This window comes from Cyphomyrmex costatus, unplaced genomic scaffold (assembly GCF_001594065.2).
Source record: "Cyphomyrmex costatus isolate MS0001 unplaced genomic scaffold, Ccosl1.0 scaffold112, whole genome shotgun sequence".
Taxonomy (NCBI): Eukaryota; Metazoa; Arthropoda; class Insecta; order Hymenoptera; family Formicidae; genus Cyphomyrmex; species Cyphomyrmex costatus.
In genome coordinates this window covers 2,797,421-2,824,961 of record NW_017275086.1, presented here as the reverse complement: position 1 = coordinate 2,824,961, position 27,541 = coordinate 2,797,421, and the positions used below count along the sequence as shown (strand labels likewise).

The 27,541-nt window shown below is 34.8% G+C and overlaps 1 protein-coding gene across 1 annotated transcript in view; it reads right to left on the bottom strand.

Annotated features, from left to right (window-relative positions):
• CARPA (Carbonic anhydrase-related protein A) overlaps positions 1-27,541 on the bottom strand; it is a 104,030-nt gene that overhangs the window by 54,154 nt on the left and 22,335 nt on the right. Inside the window, exon 4 of the mRNA XM_018543233.1 lies at positions 4,560-4,696. Coding sequence (XP_018398735.1) covers positions 4,560-4,696 — 137 coding nt within the window. The remainder of the gene's footprint in view (positions 1-4,559; positions 4,697-27,541) is intronic.

The following is a 27,541-nucleotide window of genomic DNA, read 5'->3' as shown; positions in this document are numbered from 1 at the left end:
TCAAAATTATTTACAATCTTTGACAAAGAGCACAGGTCTAGACAGAATTAAGGGCCATTATCTCCATAAACGACGACAAATACGACAAAATAGCATTATTTTTGTTATTCCTCTCAACAAGACTGAACGATAATAAAGTCTAGACCTATAAGTATAACATTTTTTCATTAAAGAATGAAATAAATAAATATACATATACATATGTGTTTCTTCTTTCACTTTAATTTTTCCATTTTATCTCGCCGCTGACTCAATCCTTTTTCTCTGACCCCCTGATTCCTGCAGCTTGAAGTGAAACTTTCAAAAACTTTGCGCCCTCTATGTGTTTGCTGCCGCGTGTGATTTCTCGGCGGTTTCACACCGCTTGTTTCAATGAAAGAGGCGAGGGTCGGCGCGGCGTCGACGCGGTTAACAGCCTGGCAAGAGGCAGGAGGATACTTGAGAGAACTCTCTTTAGCGCTACTCATCGCACGCACACGAAGGGAGGAAGCCGCTCGCTGGAGGGTAGACAAACAATGAAGAGTCCCGTTCGTGGCTCGTTTCAAAGCGCGATGGAATGCATCCGGTGACGATATAGCTCGCGCACAGCTCGTGAGAAACACGGCTACTGACGGCGACGTGGAAAAGATTGACTCTACGATGAGGGCGTAGCGAAAGGATGCAATGGAAACGAAATCGCGTAGGGTGAGAAGGAAACGACGACAGTGACAAGAACGGCGAATGGTAGGGCAAACGATATACCTCGGGAGCGCGTTTAAACCTTTTCACGTGCATTTCCGCGGAAGACACTTTGTGGTTTCGGTCTCTGCGCTCGACGAAGTCGAAGAATGCGCACTTTTCTCCCTTTCTCTTTTCTTCCGTGAACAGGCGGAAACAGGAACAGGAAGCGAAATAGATATCACATCTACGACTTCCGCGAGAATTGGATGGGTGGACAAATAGCTGGTTGCGCTGGATAAAACGTATGGTACGAATGAATAAGCTAGGACGCTGATAAAATCGAAGAAGGCGAAACGCATACAATAACGTGAAGCCGAAAAAGAGAGAAAAATAGAAAAATTCTGCGAAATTCATCTCTCGCAAATTTTCTATTAACCTGCTATAATCGTTTTATACGCAAAGCGGAACATTTTATATTTATTGTTATATTTTAGGCGACATTTATTGAAGCGATAAGGATTGTAAAAGATACGGGCGCGCTTTTACCTCACGCCGAGAGATGCGACGAAACGCGATAAAAGGAGTCAACATTGAGAGACACCGACGTCGCAATAATACCTACGTCACAAGCCAGTTCTGGTCGCTTGCATCTGGTACAAAAGAGTTATTGTCACGATCGCGCCGTATTTATTGTATCCCTTCGCGGGCAATATCGTCGCGCGGGAGTTTTCGGTCAGCGTCTCGCATGGAGAGACTGGCGAAATACGGCGCGGCGGGACTCGTATCCGTCTGCGAAAACCCGTATCCAATGCCGTATCCGAGAGAAGGCATTGTCACGGTAGTCGGGCATTTTTCATGTTCGCTTTTCTGAGGAATAACGCCCCTAGACCGCGGCCCAGCGCGCGGTGCATGTCCCGTGGAAAATGGTGGGAGCATATTGAACACGAGAGGAAAGAGGTGACCATATAACGCTTCGGTGCCGCGATAGAAATATCTTGGTGGAAACGTTACGTTATAGTATACAGATCGATAAAATTGAACACTGAAAGAACATTTTTTAATATTTGTGACTATAATTTCATGGTATCGTAATTATAATTATTACTCTATAATGGTTGGTAATAATAATCATGTTTATAGCAAAAAATATGCATGTGTAGATGGCAAAAATGACTACATAGTTGTCATTATTACCATAAAAATGATTGCAATTAACATAATTTAACTATAATTTATAATCATCTTCAGTGTCAAATATATTTTTTAAATAGAATTATAAATATAGATTCTTGTTACTAATATTACAGCAATAATTATAATATCATATAATTATTGACACAAATATTAAACTTGTCTCACAATCAGTAAATAAAGTGATAATCGACTGAAGGAAGGCCGACGTAATTGATAGAAATAAAAACCACAATAAAAAAATTTAACGACAAAATGTTATTAGATTATTAATTTTGTAAAAAAAAGTTTGTTTTAGCCAGGTATTTTTTCATACAAAATACGTACAATTTTGTAAAGCAAACCGGAAAGCCATTTGAAAAATAATATATATTAAAAAATAGTATACGTTATTTTGCGTGAATGATGTGATGTTTTAAGCAAGTAATGTGGTATTTCATTTTTCTCTTCCATCATAATCCCACAATATATTCGCATATATAATTTTCACTACTCTTTTTTGTACTTTTGATAAAATTCGTATTATAGAGTTGTATTCCGAAAGTAAAAAGATATGAATGAGAATATAAATGGAGATGTAAATCGAGCAACGCGCGCGTTACAAGTTCTTCCATTCTACATCGAAAGTTCATACTTCTTCTATATCGAAAGTTCACAGAGACTTTCCGTTCATGCATTTATAAACGGTTTTCGAGCCCTCAATATATTCTTCAATGCGCTCATACTACATGCATGAGTCACTTGTAGTACATGCAAATAGGCGAAATAACGAATATGTTTGTAAGGAATGTAATATATTGTCTCTAATAAAAAAAATAATAGACGTTTTCCTCAATTACATGATTTTTTCGTATGATTTTCTAAAATTTTCATGTCTGGATGTCTTCATTCCGCGTTGAAAAATTATTAAAAGTTACTGTCATCAAATCGAGCTGAGCAGCTTCTAGCAGACGAGTGGTATGATGAATAAATGTTTTCTTAATGGTAAATTAACGTTCCCCGTGGCTCTTCGAGGCATCCTCACTGATGGAGCGGAAATCAGCGTTAAATAGGTGGCCTCATAATTAATGGCTTTATTATCGAATCAACGAACTCGACCAGTGAAAAATGGACAGCGGGAAAGTGGAGCAACTCTCGCCGGTGAATTCCAAATCCATTACTATCACGTGACAGCTCTGGGAATACTTTTACAGTAACCAAACCTGATTTTATCCCTTACTTTTCGCAAGATGTTTCGAAGCAAATGAATCATTCCCAGCGTTTTAATTTTAATTTAGTTCCGGTATTAATTTTGGAGTAAAATATCGACTTAATAACTTGGTGTAAATTTTATCCAATTTCGACAATGCTGTAATGTTAAGTCAATCGCTACATATAACTTTATCTTTTATAAAAGCAAAAAGATATAATTTTATATTTATTATATATCTGTTTTACGGTGCGGAAATATGTCATATAATGAAATAATTCTCTTCCATTCCGCAAAATAAGAATTCCGGTAAATATAAAATTTTAGCGTGCATATTATAATAAAAGCTATACACAATTATGTAAAATGAAAATTGCTGTTATATTTAACGTTAAACAGAATCATATATTTATTCAGTACGTGAATCGAGTTACATTGTGTAATTATGAAATTTCATTAACGTGTACTGCATTTATTTTTCTAGCTGCGATGCCATTTATACTTCATTTTATTCGAGATAATGTGTACCAGGCTTCAAATAATTAAAATAATTATCATATACTGTTATAATTTTATTCCGACTTGTTTTAATTATAAAACGCGACTATTTATATATATATATATATATATATATATATATACACATATCGATCTTGCGACCAAAGCAACTCGATTACAATACGCATAATAGTGCGTGACGCGTAATTATACTATTTATATATATATATATATATATATATATATATACACATATCGATCTTGCGACCAAAGCAACTCGATTACAATACGCATAATAGTGCGTGACGCGTAATTACATGCGATAGTCAACATATTCAAACGCATCCGCAGTAAACAATGTATCATGAGTTATAATGAGTGGCCGCGTTTGGAAATCATTAATATCAATGAGAGGTATCTCTCATTACCTGTCCGCCAAACGCAAAAACCCGAGCAATTTAATCATCCCGCCGAGGGACACCCAGTATGTACTCCGCTTGACTAACGAGCGTCCGTCAGACGACTCTTTCGTCTTCATTTGAAGTGGACGTGCACACGGAACAAGACCGAACTTCGGCATTTTACTTCTTCGTTCCCTTTTCCTTCGCGAGATCATACTCGATACGCGCAACGATACACGGGATACCCGATGTCGTCGCGTTAAATCCTTATTTATCGGAAATTAGTTAATTATGTAATAATGTGAAAATATCTACTGTAAATTTGAAACATCTGCAATTGAAATTTAATTCGGTAGATGTGCGTGACGTTCTGCGAATTTAGAGCATATTTTACTGCGAAATACTTTGAATAATTAATTTTATGCGTCGTTAATTAAATATTGATACATAATTTGGCATTTTTAGAATAAAATTTACTAAAAATCTCATAAAGTTTTTAATTGTAACTTTTTCCACGAAATTCTGACTTTATCACATGCTTGCGTGTCCACGGAGACCTGCAAGAATTCTACTTGCGAATCACTTTGCAATTTTGTGGACTGAAAGATTAAATAGATTACCCTGTGTTTGTCGACGTGCACCGGTCTCAAGTGGCGATCGAAAAGCAGCTTGTCCGGCTCGATGTTGATGGGACTCTGCCGCCTTCCTTTGGTGCAGAGAGACCACTGCGGATTTATCAAACCCCAAAACGAAGGTCCTGCAAAAAATGTCAAATGTTAATATGGCAAGAAGACACACACTACAAATAGTAAAAAATTAAGAAAAATGGAAAAAACCAAGTTTATGATTGATTTGAGAAATTAAGAAAAAATTGTGACAGTAAAAAGAACACAAAAAAATAATTTTAAAGTATCTAAAAATTAAGCTAAATTTATTCATTATTAGTACAGATTTATTTATTGTTAAATTTTATTGTTTACTGTTAATTAAATTTTTAGATACTTCAACAAAATATTTGGTCCTATTTAGATAATTGTTACCCAACGTATAACATTTTTTTTGACAAAAAGAATATTTTAACAAAAGTTTGTCGAAAAACATGCTGAATGCATTATTTTATCTCGAAATTTTACTTGGATCTCCGGGCAACTGCGAAGTATGAGAGAAACTCGGTCGCGCAAATTCTCAAGAGAGATTCTTATTTTCTCTGTTTGAGTATGAATCGTCGTGTCACGTGTCAACCGCTTGGAAATCTGAAATTTTTATAATTTCAACTTTTCCGGCTGGTCGCGCCGACCGGTCCGTTTCTTGTCCAGCCCGCGTCAAGTTTCGCACAGCAAAAGGGATTTTGAACTCGTTTCGCCAGCTTCGTACGCCAGGGACTGACGCAACTCCCTTCCGATACTTCCGTCTTAGGGACCGACCGACGTTCGCGTTTTCCGGCACTCCTCTGAGAAATTTAACTTTCTTCACGTCACCCGCGAGGATCGATATCCCGAGAAAGCAGCTTAACGAATCTACGGTCACGAATCTGAGCGAAAAGGCACGAACTGCGTTGTGTCCTTATATTTCTCAGATTACATTCAATATTTAAATCCATAATATATTAAATACGATTATACACAAAAATCAACGTTATTTTCTATACTTATTCATATTTGTATATATTAATTTAGATATGTATCAATTTATCACTTTATTCCCTGTAATCTAAAAAAATAATAAGCCACACTTTTAATTCACTCGATCTTGCAAGAAATAATAAACTTTCCTGTAATAATTATATCCTGAGCAAAATTTTTATTTTTCTAATTATTATTTACTTACAAAATTACGGTCAATCAACGATTCTCACATAGAGCAGCGATTTATGAACAACAAGTTAAAGGTAAACAATAAATTATTAATATAACAACTCATATACGCAACACATCGGGTATATTGACGTGGGATATTTGGTAATATAACGATACATGAGAAACTCACATATACTGATACCATTCGAGAGATATTCTATACAGAATGCCCTAAAAATGTAGATTTTCATTGCGTCTAATTAGCCATAATTAATTTATTCATAAAAAGAAAACACGCAAATTGTTCGTGTTGAATTCTAATTAATTAAAATAATTGTGATATTGGAGTAAATATGGCATAATATTCCTCAAATTGATAAAATTAATAACTACTACCACTTCCATTTTGCAGTGAGTACACTACTAGATGTGTAAATATATAAACCCTTCATCTGCAATCTGGATCTTTTTTGATTAGTTTTACTCTCAAATTTCTTTGAAATAGAGAAAAGTTCAGTTTCTTTATTGTTAAATTATATATTTTGAAGCAAATTTTTTGTTTTAAAATATCTTCTTTATTTTTCCTCAAATTCAATTTTTATTATATAAAAATTTATTTTATGAAGATTTTAACACTTAAGTTTAAAACACCTATTTGATAATGTAATACAGATATTAGAAAAGTAATTCTAAATTTTTCCTCATTTTTTGAAAACCTTGAATAGTAAAAAACCTTGGGCTGAATAAAAAACAGATTACAGACGAAAAGAGATAACAAACGGAGGACTAAAATGTTATTAAATTAATTATACAAAAAACTAGTTTTCTTGTTTTTATTTGTCAATAGAAAATCTCTTGTATCGATTTTTTACTATGTTATTATCACGCAAAGAAAAAAATGTTGCATTAATTAAAATTCTGATTGAAAACGATTTTGTCTGATTAAATCTATTATAATTTTAGTTGAGCTAACTAAAATTTTGATTGATATAATCAGAATCATCCGGTTCGTTCATTTTCAACCGGAAATTTTTGTCACTGTTATTATCAAATTTATCGCCTCATAATTATCCTAAAATATTCTCAGTACCGCACACAAAACAATCATAAATAGTAGTATACTAGATAAGAGTCAATATTACACAAATAAACCCGCGAGCATTTTAGATTACTCCATGTATGCGCTCAGCGAAACAGGTGTGCAAACGCGAATACGTTTCAAGCTCGTATATTAACGCTGAGAATCCTCCGAGAGGGGTATAAGGGATGACACGTAATGACATGCCGGCACGCGAGCATAATCAAAACTTACGGCCTCGATAAACGTGCGTATCGGTTCAATAGCGGGCAACCCTGTGAACACATTTGCGCACGAACGGAACACACGCACATATGCAGGTACGCTCATGTGTGACAGCAACTACACGTCGACACTTTAGTGTCGTAGCGATGCAATTAACCTCGTTGTAATTAGCTTCTTCACGCTAGAACGCGCACACTTTTTTTTTATCCTCTTCACGTGAGCTTCTCTATATGCCTGACGTGCGTGTGCGATTCACTTTATCGAACGGAACTCATTTATTAACGAGTTATAAAACGTTATATGTTAGAGGGAGTTTTGTCTTTTTTATATCGTTAGACGAAAAGAGCTGTGGCAACTCAATCTTCTGTGTTAAATAACGTTTTATCAGTTTTTACTTTCATATCTGTCAAAATATTAATCAATCCGCGTTTCTATAATTAAATTGTTTAATTCCAAAGTAAACAATGTGCATATTAAAGTTTCGCTTACAAAACAATAAGCTATAATTTGAGTCAAATTTAATTTGTACAAAATAAGATCTTTTTTTGAAATTTTGCAACTTTTCATTGACTCTAACAATAAGATTTATTATATTTCATTATTTGTATTCGTTGTCTCAAACTATGGCAACGCTATTTTGAAGCAAATAATTTGAATAATACTTGCTGAATGTATTAATGTAAATATATATTTATTTGATACAATAACCATTAATTCGATTTAAATATTATCTTTTATTTAGTAAGTATTTATTTACCATAAGTAAATATTAAGTTAGTACTATTTAAATAAATATTTATTAACTTTATTACTTTCTTCTCAGGATATATATTGGTTTCTTCATACTTTAAAAATTATAATGCACTTCTTAAATTAACTCTTTTAACAATACGTAATTTTTTCATCCCGTCTCACTATTAGTTTCATAAGATTTTCGCAAATAAAAAAAAATAAAGTGGAAACGAAATAAAGTAGGCCCAGTTCTGTACATTTTTTACTGTTCTATTTAAAAATGGAATTTTTGAAATGTACACAAAATTCACGCAAAAAATATAAAAATTTTACTATTCAAAATTAGATATGAATCTAACTATTGACAAAAGGGTTATTTGACAATGAAATAAATGTTTTATTTCATTGTTTTAGTTAATTAACGATATATAATATTTTAAGTAGCAAAATGATGATCTATAAAGAGAGATGATTAAAAATAATTTAAATTGGGTATAATTTGACACTATGAATTTAACAGTGTAGCAATATAAAATGCATATCAATTATATTTAAAAAAAAGAGATAGAGAGATACTACATGTAAATTGGTTTTGATGTTTGTTGAAAGAGCATCACCATCCCCCAAGTGTTTACTTCCGCTTCTGATTTCAATGTAAAATCACTAAACTCTCGCACCATAAATCTCAATCGGTTGCGGCGGCGTGAAAAATGGGTTGATATAACGCAGAGGGATATTATTTTTTGATTTATTTTCTGAACAAGTTGTTATACCTTCCCCGGCATGCTCTTTACAACTTTCCTCGCACGTAAAGCGAGAGCACGCGGCTTAAAAAAGGCCGCGGGCTTGATTTCTTAACGCGAGAGAGAAGGCTGCTATTATTCGTAATCCCGCGACACACATTCTATCGCGTTTTTGCCTTTCCTTACTGCGGAATTTATGTCGGAGGAAATGGCACGCCATCGCGTTGGCCACGCGAGAGTTTATTAAATGACGCACGCGGTGCATGGTGTAAATCACGCTTTCTCTTTTCATTCCAGTCGATTCGTCGCGCGACATTCTCGCGTTGTGGTAACGCCCAATTTCCGCACCCTTCCGCGATCTTCCGCCATATTTCTTTGATATTGCACTCGCGCACTCACGCACACGTGGAAGCATACTACACGACGAAGTACACCTATGTTTCTGTTACTAGATTATTTTTTACTGAAATCAGATGATTAAATAAAGACAGGTTTTACTTTTTTTTTATTTTTTTATTTTTTTTTTTTTATAAAAAGATCTGTCTTCCAGGAACTGAACTAAAATGCATTGTGAACATCATTAAGTGGAACACATTCCTAATATACATATACTTTTGGAATAATGGGATAAGTATGTATTTAATATATTTGGACAAAGTGAGAAAGAAAGTTCTAATGTAGCTTAGTGTATAGAAATGAAAGATTTAAAAAAATCCTACATAAAGTTAATGTTATTTTACGTATATTTTGTTTTATTCTGTTTAACACTGAAATTATTAAACAATTGTTATTGTCATTTCTGTTTTTTAGATTAATATATTCTTTATGTGTATGTGTGGGGATGTGTAAAAGATTCTGAAATTTTGTCTTTTTTATACTGAAATATTTGAGTCTTCTTTATTTTCATACAATAATTTATTTACTTAATCCTTTTAATAAATAAGAAACGTTGGTACTTCTAGTGTTAACAAACTGCATTGCAAGTAAACCGGATAATATTAAAAATGTTTTCAATGTTTGCCATTCGTTAAATTACTGTCGTAAGTAGCTCATAAAAATCCAGAGGGACTGTCCAAACGAGGACGTCTGATAACCCAACCTTACTTTATGCGTATCTGCTTATCATGTAACATTACATGGATTCACGATTTAATCCGATCAAGATCCTCCAACACACGCCTGCTGACTATACGCGTGTAGGCACGCAATTGTGGAGAGACGCCTGAAGTATTTTGTTGCAATTTAGATTCCATATCGCTATTCGGATACTAGCGTGCTCGAGGGACATAAAACGTTCATACGTAATCTACGCTCCGTAACAAATACATGCCGCGAAAAAATAAAAATGTTCCACAAGTCGGTCGCGCGTTTATGATATTCATAGCCATTTTACATCGCACAGCATCGTTACATTTTTCAATTCATTAAGTCGTTCGTGAACTTATTAACAAAATATCGTCTCTTTAGCGGAGTCGTGTATAATATTTATCGTTGCGATAAACACGCTATGTCCCCAGGAGCGAAATCAAGCATAAGGGAGAAACTGTTCTGCGAATGAATTACTTCTGCAAAACACTACCGTGAGATATATTACTATATTAATTTTATTGTGCGCACTTTGTTCGGTACAAAATACATTACGCGTGACAGTAAATTATTAGCTCGCGGAAAGCATCGTATGTATGTACCGGACGTGTAATCTACTATTGGATTATAGTTACATGGGCGCCGTTTAAATCGATTCGCACCAGTGGACGATCGGACCTAAACCACATCGGACCGTATTCTATTAAATTAAGCCCATTGTTCTTCGCGGACATAGCTACGTTGTATCGGTCCGAGAACAGACCAATTTAAAGCCACGGGATCCAATTAGGATCGATCACGCACATTCTATCGTAACGCTAACGGATTCGGCTAAATTTATTATATGTTTCATTCATATACATAATGACGAAACATGATTCATTAATTTTAATATAATTTACGAAAAGCTCTGGAGAAGCTCTTGATATAATTGAGATAATATACCGAACTCTATATGGCCTATTCGCTGTTTGTAGGTAATTATACGGTGAATTTAACAGCATTAGTAAGTCGTGCAAACTGCTTGCTTAACTCGATTACATACATCAGTTTTTGTTTATTACTCAATTAGAAAAAATCGTAGTTTTAAGGTATATAGATGGTCCAGTTATGTATTTTATAATTTACAAAGAGTTCTGGAGAAATTCTTGATGTAGTTATTTTCTTTTTCGTTATAACTTCATATATGATGATGGATAAGTTCTCGAACTGTAGGGAGGAGAGAGACAACTGTCACTCCGGTATGCTCTAAATCGATCCGTTGCGAATGACATGATACATTTGACATGATAGTATATATTAATCGTAGTTATGTGACAATTTTGATAACTTTTTGTGGAGTTAAGTTAGTTCATTTTTTATTGATAATGTTTACTTAATTCACTTATGTAATAACTTGAAAATTACGTTTTTTGAGTTATGTCATCCTTGTGAAAAATACTATTAAATTAGTAAAAAAAAAAAAAAAAACTCTTGGAACGAATAATATAAAATACTAAATGTGCGAGTGGTTTTCCAACAATAATATCTTTCCATAAGGGCAATTTTAGATGAAAGAGTGATATATCGCGATAATTTGATAATCGCGAAATAAGATTACAATATCGCGCCATGAGTCTTGGCTATTACGGAAATGCACCCAAATTCGCTAAACCGCAGACACCGCAGCTTCTCGTTGCTAATTCATTGAGTTTTACTTTCGCATAATTGCATAATTACCTCCTCAACCGTTATTAAGAAGCAGCCCACTGCTGTCGGTGCAACGGATAGGAATGGTCGCTCTTAGGGCAAGCACAGGGGAGAGATAATGAAATAACGATGGGCAGATGGAATGATTACTTTCTTATCACCCGAAGGCAGGTAGGCTATTATAGCATTCATCACGTGGAACCTGAGGAGGCGAGCTCGACGACGGCGAAGCGAAACTCCAGGTGGCGGAGGGAAGATGAAGGGGGTACGTACAGTCACAGGCATCCCCCTGGCCCCGGTATATAACCCGGACTACGAAGAGAGGTCCTGGCGGGGGTGTAACAACCCCATTATTGAAACTTCAAGCGCGGAGCAATCATTCTGCAATTAGCAAAAGTGATTAAGTGTGGAAGCCAAGGTAGCCTGGTCCTCCTCCCCTCTCTTCTTGCCTCAGCCCCTCGAGCTCGAACAACCAGCGTGCCGGATCCTCGCTTAAGCGGTATTTTCCGACCCTTCAGCACGGACTTGCCCTTCCCTCTCCATTAGCTCAGCCTCATCACGCAGGTTGTAGTCCTTAAACACCTGTTTTAATTATTCACCTGTCCTAATAACTTCCAATGAGGGAAAAAGAAAAAAGAAAAATAAGCCAGCAGGCGATGCCTCATCTCCATCCTCGTTAACCGACCTAATTATAGGCTAACAGGCGTCAGGAATAATTGCCGGAAATTTTTTGTCCTCGTCCTTGCTCTACCGTTCCATCTTAGCCCGATTTTCTTTTTCTGCCGTTCAACCGAGCAGAGTCGTTTCTTCCTTCACCGTCAGATTTTCGCTGATAAGAAGCAGCACGTTGCTCGGAAACGGCAGCGGGATTAATCAAGGGTGGATTAGCCCCTACGGGATGGGTCTCTTCGATAAAAACAATTAATCGACGGCTAGAATGTTTGAAAAATGTCGGGATCGAATCGGCTTTGGACTGCGTTTTAATGATTTCCGCAGACGCGAAAAGATCGAACGATTGTAATAGAGTTCGTCATATCAATGAAAATCGAGGCAGGAGGCTTAACAGATTTCGATAATAAACTCGTAACCAGAACAAATGAAAATAATTATCTTACTTGAAGTGACTTAAATGTTCAAATCGCAAACTAACTGATTATTTAAGATTTTCGCATCACTATCATATTTTAATGTAATTCAATGATATATTGAGAAAAATTTCTGGGTAAAGATAGACAAACCAAACGTTTCTGATCATATCAATCAGAATTCTGATCGTTTCAAGTAGAATTATAATAGATTCAATTTCTCATTGAATAATTAATTGTAGGTATGATATAAAATTCTGGTTTGTTTATTTTCAACCAAAATTTCAATTAACCAGACTCTTTCCAGTGTAAAAGTTAATATTGTAAATGCAGTTTATTATTTACTAAGTATGAGTACGTTAATATGAGTGTTGTTTACTTCGAAATGAAGCAATTCAGTCACTGAAATGAGTTTATTAGATTAGGTTGTGTTTTTTTAATCACATATTTTACATTAAAATAAGTTGACACACATGAAAATTAAGAATAACAAAATGTTATTTAACTTAAAAGATTGGTTTACATTTGATTCTTTAATATTTAATAGTGTATACATATAACTACAGTTCATTATAGTTCGCAGCAAAATAAAAGGAGCTATGGATTTTCATAACTCTTTTAGAAGGAATATGCAACATGACGTGTGTTTTATCATAAAAATATCTCCCTGGATGAAATAAATAATATACTTAGCTGATGCATGCAATTGCTGTTACAGCGCAGGATATTAACTCACTCAGAAACAAAACGTTTCCCTTCTGTTCCGCGGTGTGAATTGTGTTATGGAAAACCGTGTAAAGCAATTTTTGAATAGCGTACTCGGGACGCACCGTGCAAAACTCGCGTGGCGAACGTAAACGAGGCGGGAAAGAGCCTCGTGTTTCATCACGACATTTAAATTTCACGAAAAAATCGTGACGTACAAACTCGTTCGCGCCTCGCTTAGTACAACGGGGGCGTAACAACGGGTAGGAACGTCGCGCGTAAGATCTGAAAACCAAATGCTTGTAAAAACTGTGTTAATGGCGCGTCCTGGAGAGAGAGAGAGAGAGAGAGAAAAGTTGAGGGAAAGTAGGGAACGGTTATTTGCATGGTATTCATTAGCATATATATTTACGCGTCAGTAAAGATCCCCCCGGCTGTTACTGAATATACAACGAACTATTTTGATAAATGCGTTGTGCGTTCGCACTTCCATGGAAGCGTGGTTTGAATACCAATCCTATTCGGTTTTTCCTATGCGTAATGTATATATACGTTTATGAGAATGTTACCTATCTACTTAGAAAAAGGTGAATGAAAAAAATTGGAACAGTAATTGAAATTAGCGTTGTATGCATAAAAATTGTCAATCCTTTGCAAGTATTAAAGCGCTAATTAGAAAAGATGGGATCAATTGTTAAATATTATATATTATAATAGCTTGAAATAACTTTTTACAATAAAATATCAGAATATATTTTGATTATATAATAAAATGTTATAATTTTAATAATTAATGTTTAATTCAAATTACATATATAATTAAAAAAACGAAAATAAATTTTATAAATCGCTCTTTTTTTAATTAATCTGCCAAAACAAACACGATTAACAAATTGGAGTACAAAAATTTAATGAAAAACGTGAAAAGAATGTAAGGTAAAACGTATAAAAAGAATATTACTTGTTTTAACATGTATATGTAATATCGTCGATATATTAATAAAGGATTTGCTGCAACAGTGGCCTAACTGACATTTTGTAAAAACGGACAAAATAAAGTTAAAGAGATGGGCAAAATTTATTTGCATATATTACAAAAACTCACGTTTTGGCACATGTTCGAAAAGTTTATTATGGGTGCACACAGGTTATGAGTAAGGAATATTATAAAATAAAATTTCTTAGTATCAGATAATTACATTGCTAAAATATGATAGAAAAAATACGAACTGCATAAATAGCGATAACAGTGGATTAACCCAACCTTTGAGATAAATAGGTGACTCCGTTACTCGTCCATTTCTATCGCGATATCACACTTAGGGTTCGGAAAGACCAAACTTATACAAGTTCGACAGTTATTAGCTTGACGAATAAAAGCCTACATTCTCGTAAAAGAAAAAAATTTCGAACATTTATTATAACTATTATAATAACTGTTGAAAGTTTTTGAACGTTTATAGCTTTTTAATATAAAGCATTTTCGAACATAAATTTATACATGGTAAAGTTTTTTCACCTACTCGACCTCATCACTATTTATTACAAAAATTTAGTTCCGATCTTTCTGAACACCTAGCATTTTGCTGTATTGTGGATCAGCGCATTTTATTGGAGCAGCATTTTCAAATTACTAATCTAATTTGATACCTTATAATGAAAGAATACATTATCTTATTTTAGATTCTTATCTTACATGTAGTTCAATATCATGATTATTATCTTTACTTTCAGAATCATATAGCGCATAGTACAAATATCTTTATAACGTTTAAATTGTCGTTGTCATGAAAAGTGTCGCGGTTTCCACGGACACGATTTGGCGATCTACTAGAAAGCACAGTAAACTCAACCAAATAAACGAGCCGATTGACTTCCGAGAGAGAGGTTTACGTAAGAATTCCGTTAAGTTGCGAGCGTAACACGGGTTTTCAATCTGACTCGTCGATGCTTACACTACCGCGGTAAAGTGAAAAAGAGCTCACCGGAGAAAACAGTAAAAATTCTTCTAGCACGGTGTAAAAAATATATCGTGGATTGGCTCGCTGGTTGGCTAGCTAGCGGGTGGGTTCTCGATTCTCTTCGGAAAACTCTCGTTTCCACCAAAAGGGAGGAAGATTTATCGACTCCTGTGAGAACATGAAAAGTGTCGCGACCGACCATCGGGGGCGCACCGAGTTTTGCCACGAAGGAGGTAAAGGTCGTCGATATAAAGAATATAATGGCGCCGGAGGTCCTTCATAAGTTGTCGAAGTTCCGGAAAGACGCTTGATTTTATTTTCTTCATAGCCGCCAGCTTCTTCTCGAGATCGTTAAGTCGCTTATATCATAACGGGTACTCTCCAAGGAGAAGTGATACGAATTATTAGTAATAAGAGCAGAATGAATGTTCGCTCTTACAAACGGGAAATGCGGAAAGTTTCTTTCACTTTTCTTTCTCTTTCTCTTTTCCTAAAAGTCTCGACGATTAAATATAATTTAATCAGCCCGAAGAGGTTAATTTACATCGGAAGATTAAATTAATTGAAAGACGCGCGTTGAAAATATTAAAACATCCTCTCAACTGTTAACGTATACAGAATTATTTAATAAAGATATGCAAGCAAACCTTTACTTTTCGCAAACTTTTATATTCCTATATATTTAATTTAATAATTTTAATTTCAAAACATCAAAGTTTAAAATATACACACCTGTATACATGTCTAAAGGAAGATGAAGTTAGAGATTCAAGCCCTTCAGAAACTTTTTATTCGTTTTTTCATTTAACTATATCATACAAAATTACTGAAAAAAAAAAATATAACACTTTATTTTTTATTCAGTAATTTTTTAGCTCTAAAATATCCAAAGAAGCAGTTCATTAATGTAAAAAAATGTTTATGTGATGTAAAGAAATAATAGAAATCTCCCCAGAAAAAATTCTGGATACGCTCATATAAATACAAAAGTTAAAAACAAGAACACACTTTCGCAAGTACACGATTTTATCAAGTACGATTTATTCTTTTTCTTCATTTAAAATAATATACTTTAGCTAAATTTATTCGCGTTGGATTCCTCTAGGATTATCAAAAAGTTTGTATAAAAGCCGGAAAGAATTAGTCCCTTATTCTACCCGTTGGGTGCAACCTTTGACCCACTTCCCGCGATTTTTTCTCACGAACGATAAGAGGGCATTCGCACCGTCGCGTCGGGCCGTTACAGACCAAACGAAATGATCGTTGACTTCTGATAAAAATAAGTTACGATCACTAATATCTTCCTTTAAAATGTGGACCGCGGAGTTAACATACTGTCCATCAAATAATCATTTGAAAGTCCACGAAAATTTTTAAATATAAATTAATTGCAACATTGTTCAATATTAATTGATAGTAATGTTACGAAACTGTTAGAGGCACGAAATAGATATTTCCTGATGTACGTAACTCGCGCAGCTTCGTGATTAAAAACTCTAAAAGCAGATCGCCATTAAAATGTGATGACACTCTTTAAAATGACATTTACATCTATCATGATTAATGAAGGGAGGACTATAGGGATCAAATATTAAGAATTCACGACTTATTGTCCGAGGATTATGACATCATCTCGAGGGTATTCGCTTCAGCTTCAACGTCGTTAAAGCTGTCGCATCACTTTCAAATTAATTGCCGTTGTATAATTAATCAATGTCGTCACGACGTCACGTCCTTTACAAATCGAATCGAACTACTTCCTGAGTAACGATATCATCGAAGGGAACGGAACATTTCGCGCCGGAAGAAATCGTGAAGAAATACAAACTACATTATACTTCAATGTATTAGTTATATGTTTTTCGTTTTTTTAAACAATTTTATAAATTCATAAAATATAACATACTCAGCATAAATAGGATCCATTGAGCTACTTTGCTTTTTTGTAATCAACAAAATTTTTTATATTAAGGATTTATAAGTACTTAATTATTGTGCAAACCAAATAATGCAACATTTTAAAGCAAATCTCATTACTCTATTATAATTGTGTAAAGGTTTATAATAATTTGAATAAAAAAATCACAATTCTCTAGCCTCGCTTTATCCTAACACAAAACTACTTAAAAACTGAAATCACTTATCATATCTCTGTCAAAAAAATTCTGACTCTGAATATAAGAGAGTCGAAAATGATATACATGTAACAGATTATAAATTTTTAAAAGCTTATCCCTGTTTGTCCCGGTTCTTAGCATAATAGATTGGACCTACTGATGCTCATAGCTTAACCCTTAATGATCCCGCTCATTTGTACGTAAAATTTACATATTGATAACATTCTCGAATTAATCAATTTATCCATCACGAGATATACATAAAGTGCTGATTGTTAGTGATGATAACGTTCATCTCCCAAGGATTCTAACGAGAAGTGTAATCAGAGAAGAAGTATGAAACGGAAAAACAGGATAGCCGTTCATTAGCATGTGGATATTTCATGTCCCAAAAAATACCTGGCCAGGCTATGCAGCAGCCCGTAGACAATAGTTTCACAGCCGGCTCGGCAATGGGTTGATTGGGGAACAGCGAAATGTATTCATGTATGCATATGAATTCAGTCCTCTCGCGGTAGGCTGAGGCGACGCGGCGTAGAACCTAGATACGCCAATGTCTGCGGACTAAAGCTCGTTGAAAAACATCTTAATTGGACTTTGCACCCTACCGGTTTGTCATCCCCAATCCTCTCGTTCTAAGCTATCTCTATCACGGGTTCATACTAGATCTTCTCTGTCACTTTCTCTTCCTCACCTTCTTTTTTTATCAGACCACGACGATGCTGTAGATACACAAGGTGTCCCAGGCTGAAATCTCAAATTCTTCGACCAAAATTCGAAACTTTGAATAAATAAAAGTGCTGAGAGAAAAATACGAATATAATTCCAGAGACGAAAGCAGTTAATAAAATTATATAAAAGAAATTAGAGAAAAACTTTTCTCTCTCATAATAAATTACTAAAAAATTTACATTAATAAAATTCGTACTAAATTATTTAAGTATTCCATTTAGAAAAATCTATTTTATTTTCGTTAAAAAACATTAATAAATATACACGGAGAATCTGAGTTACCTCGTAGATCTACAATCTACAGTTCTCTTCCCTATCTTTAATTCTCCTTATGAGTCCCTTAAAATCGACACTCGATAAAACCCGCTCGAAGACCCACGATGTATCCCTGCGACCGAAGATCGGAAGGAACTCATATTTTGGGAGGGAGATGCCGATGATATTCCTCTGTGTTGCGACAGAATGGCGTGCCGCAGGTAAATTTCGAAGAGATGCGCGCAAGATGCGTGAAGGTGGATCGATGAAGGGATCGACGTTGAAAAGTGGCGAACTATACAGGAGGGAGATATCAGGACTAAAGCTAACGACGTCGGGACACGTCAACGGACTGTTATAGCTTTTCACTTGCTACCTTCCGCCCGTTCCTTCACGTATCTCTTTGTTGCTCTTTTCAGTTTAAGACCTTGCACTTTTCTTTCTTTATGTTAACGATATTAACCGATGTTGTATAATTTTCAAATATATAGGTTTCATATTAATTTGTTATTCTCCAATGCATAAAATTATTACACGGAAGAATAATGATTTTGTTAAAGTGCTTATATCTAAAAATTTAGATAATATTGCATAAATTAGTAAGATTGCATAAATTATTATTGAATTATATTTACAGTTTCAATGTACGTTCATAATACAATACTCTCAACTCCAATACTTTTTTTGTCTACAAATTTAAAATAATTTTGTCCTCCCCCGCAAAAAAAATTAATTAAATTTATACAGCATATATTTTATCTGAGAAACATTTTTATGACATAGGAATATCTTTAAAACATTTTGAGAACATTTCTTGGAAGTCTGTATTGTATTAAATAATTAATAGCTATATAAAATAATTAGATTCTATCTCATAAAAAAGAACTATGCTTTTTAATATTTATGTTTTCTGCTTTATTATTTTAATATTAATTTTTTTGCAAAATCCATTGACTTCAAGACAACATTTTATACCTTATAACATGTTTCATGAAATAAAAGGTGCACACATCGTACAGAATGGTGTTTTCGTTCCATCACCGCCACATCGATTAACACCGAATATTGCGTGCTTACAAGCAGTATAACTTGTACGAAATCAGCACTAACCGACTGCTTTTGTAGTTTCGCTCGAATAATAAGCGACACACGTGCGACATAAACAAACGCTTCGAAACTGATGTGAGAACCGCGTTTCCGACGTTGAATGCGCCACGAGGAATACCCTGCAAGGTGAGGAAAGTTAATTGTCGATGCATAATACCGTTATAACGGTTAGCTTCACACGTACTTTTTGCAGTCGAGAACTGTTTCGCATTCCGAACTTCGCCTGTTAAAAGGGCTTAGAGGGATTTTAGGACGATAACGCGCAGGGCGAATATAACGCTTTAATAATGTAATGCTATTTTAACGTCACGTCCAGCGCGAACGGCACGCTTGCGCGCGTGTGTCGCCTATACACACACTGAATACGGCGCACGTACGTAACAATTACATTTAATTTCAATATACCATCGTCGTATTATCTCATACACACGTTCGCACTATACATACATCCGATATTTGGCGTTTCGTCGTAATGGCAACCGGTTTAACGACCGGCGGAGGGGAGCCGAGAGGGGCAACAAGTTTAGTCTGGAGGATGAAAAATGCACTGGGCACGAGGCAAATGAATTAAATTTTACATCGTTCGCGAGATTTACGGCGCGTAAATCCCGGCACGATTAAAGTATTCGAATATATCCGCGTGAAATATTTTGTCACGTGCGACGAGATATTAAAAAGCCACGTTATTGATTTTGAGAGCCACCGTGGGCATCGCCTACGTTCGATGTTCACGTCAATTTGTAGTCGCGATTCAACCCGTCGTTTCGAGTCACTATATTATCGTTCCGAAATAGTTTACTCACACGACGAGTGCACGTAAATCCTATAGAATCAATGATTTAAAGTCAAAATTTCAGTGAATAATTAATACTCCGTCGGCCATGTGGAATTCTACAACTTTCCGTTCAGCAACTGGTTCTTTTAGCGCCGGTTTTTTTATTACTGCACAACAATCTGAAAAAATTCTTGTGAAAGTTTTATCGAGCTTTTACCATCATAAAAGTCAAATTTGTAATTTGCTTATTTTTTGCAGAATTCACAATCAATCCTTGCAACAGTTTAGTTTAGGAATGTACAAAAACATTTTATAAATGTTCTGTAAATATTTATTAAGAATATTCGTATATTCTACAAATGTACTAGAAACACTGTCAAATGTTAATTGTATGTACGTTCATACATTCGACACTGTTACAAATATTCTATGAACATGCATAGAATATTTTCCTATATAATGTCTACGTATTTTTATATAATATTACGTTCTTGGATTCTATTATATTCGTACGATAAGATTATAATCACGTGCCCAGTTCATTAATTCATCAAATATTCTAAGGAACATTTTATAAATGTTCTTTTATTGTAAAATATATAAATTTCTAAATGAAATATTCTATGTATAATTCATAGAACATTCAATTTAAATATTCCGAAATTACGAACATGTATTTTGTAAGAATATTTTGTGCTCTCCGGGAAAATATCGATTATGCTTTTAAAGCCAAACTTAATCAGCAAAGGATTAATTTTTAGAAATTCAAATGAATAATTTAAATTTTGATTGCGAAATTTAGATAAATGTTCTTTGAATCATTAAATTATAATGTATATAAAGGCTAAGACTAATTTCGTGCTGGATAAATACGATATACTGATGGACCCATGATTGTAATTGTCTTCTTGTTATTTTTAAAGTCAGCGCTCATTTATATTTCACTTAAGCTAATGGACGACTTGTAGTCCAGAGAGACTACAAGCTTATTCAAAATGCAACGAGCTAAAATACGGGTGCGAGTTTCCCTCATCGGCACACAACTGCTACGGCAGATCAGGTGTTCGAGGGACTTGAAAATTTCATCAGCTTTCGCAGCCGCGCAACCCGCCATTACGAATAATCTCTCGAAAAAGAATCGAGTTAGCTTCAAAATCTTAATGAAAGTGCAACGTGGTAGTATCTGCCGATTAATGCGATCGAATATCATTTCCATACAAAAATGTATCGATAAGTTTTGTCAAGTGTGATATATTTACATTGTTGATATTATAATATTCATATCTGATAACTTCGATATTAACAATATTCATTTTAATTCTTAAATTAAGAGAAGAACCCAAAGCAATTAACTTGTAACTTTCATAAAAATAAACATATTGTAAATAATATTTTTTCAATCAAAACGAATAAATGTACGTATCTTTATATTAATAAAAAAAAAGTTATAAGCAATAAAAAATAATTGAAAAAATATCGAAAAAAGAGTCAGATATGTTATACCAAAAAGGCATTTAAGGGTTCAGAATGTAAAAAAAATATCGTTCTTTGTTAATGGCAAAAAAAAACATACCGTTGCGGAATAATAAAATCATTCACGCGATCAATATAAATTGTAATTTGCATATATGGAATTCGCAAACGAACTTCGATATGTCGGCTGTTTTTCAATCCGCGAGAAAACAGAGCAAATTGCTAGTTTTCGCCACTACGAATATAATGACATTTACAGTTTCAGTAATTTGTCATCGAGCGCGCGCGAGAATTTGCGGCACGGTATCCATATTTACGCTAATCAACGCGTGGCAAAGTGACTGCGGCAAATATAGCCGCGCGTACATGTACCATCAACGCGAGTTGTACACGAGTCTCGTCGCTTTACGCGTGTTCAGCACGATGAATCCTTTCCAAGATGAATCCGTATCAAGATGAAAGAATATCTAGCGCGCGCGTGGAAAACGGACGCAATTAGCGATATTCGCAGCACCGCTCGCAGTGCGCCACAACGTAATTCACGACGCCAACGGGCCGAAGCTCCGCCGAAGCTTAATACACAGCGATAACGATATCGCCAGGGTTGGTATTCACGCCGTCATCACCGTTGCACCACCCATACATAGAACATACCGATCTGCCAGTACCGCAGTTGTAAATTCGTTAATTAACTTAGGCAATTGCTTCTGTACCCCGGTAATTATGAATTCAGTTCTGAGCAGTGCGTAACACGTATGATACACGAATGATGAATGACGAATGAACGCTCGATAACGATTGGTCACAAACGTATGACTTCGTAACATCACCTAAATTAGCTTATAATTTCACGCAACTGCTAATTTCTCCGTCAAAAAGAACTAGACACGTCAGTTTTAAAATCTTGCAAATATAAAATGGATATTAAATTATATTCTATATAATCTACTAAGTATATCTAATTCCTGATATTCCTTTCATATAAAAGATTACTCATAAAAATATTGTTAGTTTTAAATAATAAATTAATTCCTTAAAAAATAAGTAAACATACTTTGAAATATTGCTTGAATTAATTTATAATTGCACTTAATTGCCAATAGATCAAGCAAGTTAAAAAATCTCGCAAATATAAAAGTGAATATTAAATTATATTCTGTAATCCAATATTTCTAATCGTTAATGTTATTTTTATGATAGATGATGTAAATAAAAAATAATATTGTCAGTAGTTTTAATAATAAATTAGCTTTCTAAAAAAGGAATATCTCTCTTTCGCGATTGACTTCGTAGGCAGACTTGAATTGGCATTCACACGATCGATCTCGAAGTTTCCGTTTCTCCGTCTAAGATAAGTCGGCTAATTCGCGTTTAAAGGTATACGAGAACCAGGCTGCGAGCTTCTACTCTTCGTAGAAGTTTAATCGAAGCTTTTACGCCGAACATCGTGTGAATAACGCAGCTGCCTGTTTTGTATCTTCATCAGACGACGACGACAACGACAACGACGACGACTACGGCGACGACGACGACGACGACGACGACTTCATTACAACGCTCGCGAGCGCGATCGACTGAAATTTCGTCGGTTAACTTGGAGACACGGCGGATTTATTAGTTTGCATCTGTGCCAGTGGGACATATTTATTTATTACTTGCCGATATCGACTAGTTTCCTACACAGTTTACGATTTACGATCGCGTACGTACGCGTGGATTTATGCGCGTGATTGCAGAGCTCGTAGTAAAAGGACATTTAGTTACAGCCGGCAATCTCATCGGCGGAAAAAAAAAAAAAGAGCAGAGACCCTCGAGCGCGAATACTTTTTTCTCTCTCGCAACCGTAATTTTATTGCTCGTATCAGTGATATTGCAAGTAATTCCTTGAAAAGCGTGATAGCTGGGGGCTTCATTTGAATATCCACGCTACTGTATGAACGGCGGGAGAACTTCGCAATCAACGGTACAGCACCTGTCGCGTGACCGTTCGTTCACGAACTTTTTTTTCTCCAGGGAGCATAATTCCACCACTGATGCCGTTATTGCTTTCAGTTTTTAAACGTAGCTGTGCATAAAGACATTTATTACGTTCTTCCGTACAATGTATCGACGCGCAATATTCGTATCGCGAATCATAAAACTCCGGAAGTGAATTAATCACTCGAATTAAACAAATCGGCCTGTCCTGATCGCAAGACGTATATGGCAAAGTGGACATTCTTTAAAATTAATAAGTTAAATAATTTCTGATTATAAATAATTCAAAAATAAGTTGAGACTTTCGAAATTTTAAAACGAAACGATGAGGACAATTAAAAGTCAATGTAGTGAATAATGCATGCACACAAATTTTCAAAGGGCCATGTATAGTTTGATAGATATAATTATCTAATTATATATAATATAATTACACAATTAGGATGCTCGGTTTCCTTTTGAGCCATTTTCAGCAATAAATTTAATTGCCGAAATACATTTATCAATGTTCTTAAAATGTACTTCCCATAAGTTTCGAGTAAGCGACTAGCTCTATTTATCTCGATCAGAAGTATATTTTAAGTAACATCAATGAATGTATACAATTAAATTTATTACTAAGAGGATAGTACAAAAGTGAGCCAAAAAGTCCAAAAATTATGAGGGAGAATCAAAGAGTAAGATCAATATTGCTGTATATTATACAAACTTTGTATATTATACAAAAGATATTATACAAATAAGTATTACTTTATTTTTGATGACAATATAATCTCTCCGCAGTTAATTAATACATATTTTGTATCTGTCCACAAGCTTCTTAATTCGTATAGAAAAGAATATTTTAGATTGTTTCTGCACTTTATTGATTCAGGATACAGAATATTAATTAATGTTTTTTTGCAGAAAGAATAATCCGGTAATTTTCTTTAATGAGGGCATTGATACCATTTGGATGGTCATGTACGCGAGACAAGAACGGGCAGCCCGACGAGCTTCATTAAACACATTTGTCCTACTGGCTTTAAATTTTTTTACTTACTCGTATATATGTCTCATACGCTTGTCCTCGTCATATTGTACAAATCTTCTACGATGAATTTCAACGGGTAGCACATCCCCAGCTCATACAAATCTAATTATACTTCGTTGCTTGAAGACGAAGCATTCAGGCAACCGAGCAGCTATGTTTACGTGGTAAAAGTGCTACGTAACTAACTTCAGAAGATTCTAGATTATATGAGCCACTTTTATTGTCACATGTTCCCCCAAACCTTATTTATAAATTTGTCACAGCTTTGCTTGCATACGTATAAATGAGAACGTTGATTTAAACGTTTTGATTCACCCTCGAATATCTATCAAATTATATATTACATGTAAAAAAATTTTTGCGTATTATTTACCACACTGATTTTTTACCAATTGATTTTTTATTCCATGGTCATTTGATTTTTGATAATAAGAAATATTATAAGCATTTTTGTATTTTTATAAAGGTTGGAAACGTCCTGAGCAAAACAAGTCACGATTAAAATGATGTTAAAATAAATTGTAACTGATTAAAAAGTGACTTTTAGTAATCATCTTGATGTCATTTTGATATTATAATAATTTGTCGTTTGAAATTTACGACAATCACGATAACGTCAAAACGATGTTAAAATGAATTGTAACTGATTTAAAAGTGACTTTTAATAATAAATTTTTCGTCATTTTGTGATTTGTGTTCTACTTGGGATTTGCGACAATCTCATACTACTGGAACCCTGTAAAATCTTCGCCAGTAATGCTGGTGCATTGATACATTACCAGTAATTACTGGCCGTGCACTCTATCTACGTCAGTTACAAAATCAATCAGGCGATCACTCGTTCAGCCTCTGCCCATTTACGTTTGAGTCAAATCGATCGCGTATGTATGTTGGTCTAAATTTCCATCAATACGAATTTACGAAATCCTGGAAGAAGATAAATCTTACATCCTTGAACGCTGAATTGTAAACTTAATCATTTTCATACTGTTAAATTCGTAATGTCAAATTATATATTCACAAATTACATTATTTTTAAATCATTTCTATAGATCACCCCACTGCTCCTATTTAATATGTCATTAATTTAATTAAAACAATAGAATTAAATACACTAAAAAAAAAAGTCTCGTAATATTCAACGTTGAGTAAGATAATCTCTATCGAAAGTTTTGTTAATGTAATCAAAAATAATTTTACTTTTCTGAATATTTAGAAAAATAAAATTATTTTTGGTTATATTATAACTAAATATTTGATTAAAATTATTTTACTCAATATTTTTGATAGCTGCTACTAACTCTAGAGTCTGTTTTTTCAATATAATTTAACTAAAAAATGTATTAAATTTTACAGTTTATTATTTACATACATTAATATGAACAATTGTTTATTTTAAATTAACTATAGAAATGAATTAATTTACTTTTTGATATATATAGAAAAATAACAAAATGTTATTTAACTCAAGAGATTGAATTGCCATTGTTTCTTCAGGTAATATTTAATACAGTACACTTTTCACCAGTTGTGAGAAGCTATTGTCATTTCTTTAGTTCCATCGCAATCGACAACTAAAGTTTCACGTAGTGAGAATTCTGGTAGAGCATTAGCCTTGTTGGACTACAAGTGCTAACACGTTTCGATTTTAATCTGATCCAACTCCTGCCATTAGCTGGCGCGCCGCCAATCGCGCCGGGACGAAAAGAACATTCACCTTTTTAGTGCTAAATAAGCCCGGCGTATATCGTCGCGCACATTGAACGTTATCTACGTTAAAAAGTTTCATAGGATCGTCGGATGCCGTCGAGTAACGTTGGATAAAACAACGACGAAATATAAACTTTTACCGGAAGAAAGTACCGGTATAGCAATCGCGATTAAATCTGAAAGCGCGATATCAGTGAAAGCGAATGCGGTTAATTTCCCGTTTAATTAGAACTTCCCGTACACGAAGGGTGAGGGCGAAACGCAAAGATAGACGCGGGGCCTGTCTGATAAACAGACACGTACTGCATAACGAAAGTGCAGGAACGCAAAGACCCCCGCTTGTTTGAAATCCACGCGTCGCGTATGCTCGTTCTCTTTCTCTATCTCTTCCCCTCTCGCCAAATACACGTCGCTTAGTAATGTATGCACGCACTCCAGCCAAGCCAGCCAGCCGGCAGATAGACCGGCCGGACCTGTACAGCAGAGTGGAGCAGAGTCGGTTTTCCGGAAACATATTCTATGCATACATGCATGTTCAACACCTGCGAAGCAGCGCCGGCATCGTCCGGCCGCCGGTAGTCAGGATGTTAAATTACAGCATTTAAATAATTTCGTTTAATCTCTGTGTGCAACCCTTCTGCTACTCCTCTCCCGCGCTATCTCTCTTCCCTCTCTCCCTCGCGTCGCGTCGTTCTTCTTCGAAATGGACCGAGCGAGAAATATTTTTCCACGTAATTCCATGGACCATGGCACTCATGTCGCCGTTCCGCTCGACAAAAAGTCGTAATGCCCGAGAAACACCTTCCTGGTAGCTTTACGCTCATCCGCGAATTCGACCGGGATGGGGTCGCGCGGTCATAGGGGTTGGATATTAACCGATGAGAGTGCTAATTAAGCGCGTTGATGACATGCGTTTTTATCGCCGACCGTCACGTGATGAACGTCACATTCGCTGATATATCCAAGCTTCGGTACACATTTTGCTTCACGGTGGTTAAAATTAGATGAAAGCGTGATAAAACGCGTAATAAGATTTTAATTGCAATCCAAAATTACATCAAGTTGGAGCGTGAAAGGTGTCTATTTCATAATCGTCGAATAAAGTTGAGAATAAAATTATGTAGATTTAAAAAATCTTTCAAGAGAGCTAGTCACAATGTATAACTAATTAATATTCATCTTTATTTTTGAAGACCTATATAAATTTCAACAATTTATAATACTTCATTGAATAAAATACAGTCCATAAGAAAATCAACATTAGATGTTGAGAAATATTGTAAATAGTAATTTTTTGACATTAAAGATATTGTTTTTTTTTTT